The following is a 2797-nucleotide window of genomic DNA, read 5'->3' as shown; positions in this document are numbered from 1 at the left end:
TAAGAATTATTCTTGTATATTCTTTTCTTTTAATCTAAGGGTCAGGATAGCTTTTAGTTTACTTGTATAGTTATCTCAATAGTATATATAGCAAACTTATTGATGTAATTAAATAACTTTTCTGAAATACATGAGAAGTTCCTCATTTTGAATCTCCATTAAATTCAAGCACTAATTTTTTACAGAATCTGAAATTTATTGATACCGTTCATCATGGCTTGGAAATTGATCCTGCGATCAGTGAGAAACTTGCCAACAATGCTAAGTTTGTTTGGCTGGCTTTGGCCAATACATCCTCCGTTCCCAGTACCAGTCCTCCCACTTCCTCCGACTCCCTGATATTGAGCCTAATAAGCCCATTTGCAATATCCTTTGGTGCAGATGAACTAGACGCCATGAGAAAACCAAAACTTGTTATACAGAACAAGAACTTCCCTTGCAAGAAAGCAAGACATCAATATGTCGATTTTACAAATTATTTGATTGTTCTTTTCCTTGGAAACTTTTCAACGTGGGATAGTAACTCCTCGTATAATTACAAACTGCACTAACAACTTCAGTATAGTTCATTTAGATTAATTATAGTGTCCACGCATTATGACTGACTGCAAAAGATTATTTCTAAATAGGCCAAGTCTACTTGTTCATTGCCACAATTTTCACCAAACTCAGGGGATGCGTGGATGACCAACAACCCGATTTAAATTTGATTTCTTCACGGAATATTTTAGTATTTTGGGGTAAGAATCCAATACCTTGATTCTGATAGCAAATATTACCTATTTCCATAAAATAAATCAACAAAATAATCTCTTCAAAGATAAATAGCTTTGAAATAGACCAATCTGACCTGAAACAGAAACAAAGAAAATGGAGATTTAATTTTGAATTTACATTGATTGGGTTCTCTAGGATTGCTCATAGTTTTGGTGAATAGTTTCTTTATAATTAAAATTAAGAGAAATGGATAGTGAAAGATAAATGGGACAGAAACAAACCTACTGTTTAAGAAATAATCACTGAGAACAACTATAAGCAAGCAAAATGATAATACCTGGAATTTGACAGCGAAGGAAAAAAATATTTAAAACAGTAAATAAATGCAGAAAATTCGTTATCTGTATTCTGAATATGAAAAAAGATTAACATAATCAGCAAAGTTTTATTCCATTCTTTAAGCGCTTAATTTGGAAAAGCAAAATTCAGAAATGAGATTAACTTGAACATTAGATGCATCCATACAAGCCTACAACATATATTCAACTTCTTTATCCTATCATTTAAGAAAATCTAAACAAAGTAACAACTCTAGCATTCAAGAAAATCTAATTAACCCATTCCTCAATCAACATTTCATTCAAGAACTATCAGCCTACTTGTGCTCTTCTCTGGCCACAATCTTGAATTTTCCTGTCTGCTGTTGCTGCAAAACAAAAACACACAGGAAAGAAAAAAAAAAAAGCCATCAAGAATTTTTCTTTCTATACAGAACTATTAACCATAACCAAAAAATGAAAAAAATAGTATCAAGGCTTTGTTACCTTCTTCCACAATTCAGTGTGGGTTTTGCAGAATCCAGCAACAATTGCCTCCTTTTTCCCTTGTTTATACTCAATGCAAAGATCCTCATTCAACCCACAAGTAATATGAAATGCCAAAGGACACTTTGGCTCAGAGCATTCTATAACACACCCCTTTCGGCTTTTACACAAATAACATTTATCTTCCCACCGCTTCTTAGGAACGTTAGAGCAATTAATTCCGTCACGGCCATCTGGATCCTCAAAGAACGCTTCAGGAACAAAAACTGCACACACAATATGAGACCACAAACCATCTGTGGTGGGTTTCATAGCTCCACCTTTTGTTGGGCATAGGCAACAAGAGGGCGATGCCTTATTTTTTTTGTAAGCTTTAGAATCCAAACATTGGCTACAAAACCAATCGCCTTCAGGAACACACTTTATCAAAGGATTGCCATAGCATACAGTGTGTACCATTAAATCACACCCATCACAGAAAACTATGGGATCCGTTGGATCTCCATCTGTGCTTCCACAAATAGCACATAAAATCCCATCATCTTCCTCTTCTTCTACTTTTTGCTGAGCTTCTGTGGACTGGATGTTAGGACAAACGTCATCTTCCTCTGGTTCTACTGGTCGTTGAGCTTCTCTGGACTGAATGTTAGCACTAATGTCATCAGAAGAGGGAGAGGCTTTATACTCAAAGGGGTTGCCTGATATGAGATCTGCAGGTTGAAGTGCCCAAACCCGTTTTTTTGCCGGCAAGCAATAACTAGTAGTGGTGGGCTCAGGGAGAAGTGGATGACGGGACTCCTTTCGCTTCTTTGCCGGAAGTTGCAGTGAGATGGGTTGATTTTCTTTGTTTTCTTCAAGCTGATGTTGCTGTTGCAGGAGCCTGAATCTTTTGAGTGGGGGCAAGGATTGAAATTTAGGGTCCATTATTAGATTTGTTGCATAAACGCAGAAAGAGAGGTTTAGGAATTTGTTATTTTAGCGAAACAAAGAGTATAAGCGAGAGCGGGAGGTTTGAATTAGGCAAATTGATTTGGAGCATGTGGTGGGAAAGGAAACCGGGAAAACACAATTTCTTTTCTTAACCCAACTTTTTTTGGCGGGAATCAATTATTGGGACTTCTTTTACCCAAAAGATTTTCACTTCCGCCTAAAGATGCTGATGTGGCTCTCACTGCTCGTCTTGCTTCTTATCACATGACAAAATAAATTTTAAGACAGGTATATGCAATTTCACTAATGAATTTCAATTCGTGTGG

General features: G+C 36.4%; 1 protein-coding gene across 1 annotated transcript; it reads right to left on the bottom strand.

Annotated features, from left to right (window-relative positions):
• Positions 1 to 1132: 1132 nt before the first annotated feature.
• On the bottom strand, positions 1133 to 2593 carry LOC105631850 (uncharacterized). The gene is made up of 2 exons (XM_012214446.4): positions 1542 to 2593; positions 1133 to 1423 (listed from the first exon to the last, which is right to left on the bottom strand). Exons 1-2 carry the CDS (start codon positions 2463 to 2465, stop codon positions 1373 to 1375), a joined length of 975 nt encoding a protein of 324 aa, XP_012069836.1. The 5' UTR covers positions 2466 to 2593; the 3' UTR covers positions 1133 to 1372.
• Between the last annotated feature and the right edge of the window lie 204 nt (positions 2594 to 2797).

This window comes from Jatropha curcas, chromosome 7, assembly GCF_041381405.1.
Source record: "Jatropha curcas cultivar XTBG-Jc1 chromosome 7, XTBG_Jcur_1.0, whole genome shotgun sequence".
Classification (NCBI taxonomy): Eukaryota; Viridiplantae; Streptophyta; class Magnoliopsida; order Malpighiales; family Euphorbiaceae; genus Jatropha; species Jatropha curcas.
The sequence above is the reverse complement of the archived record's forward strand: the minus strand, read 5'-3'. Positions and strand labels throughout refer to the sequence as shown.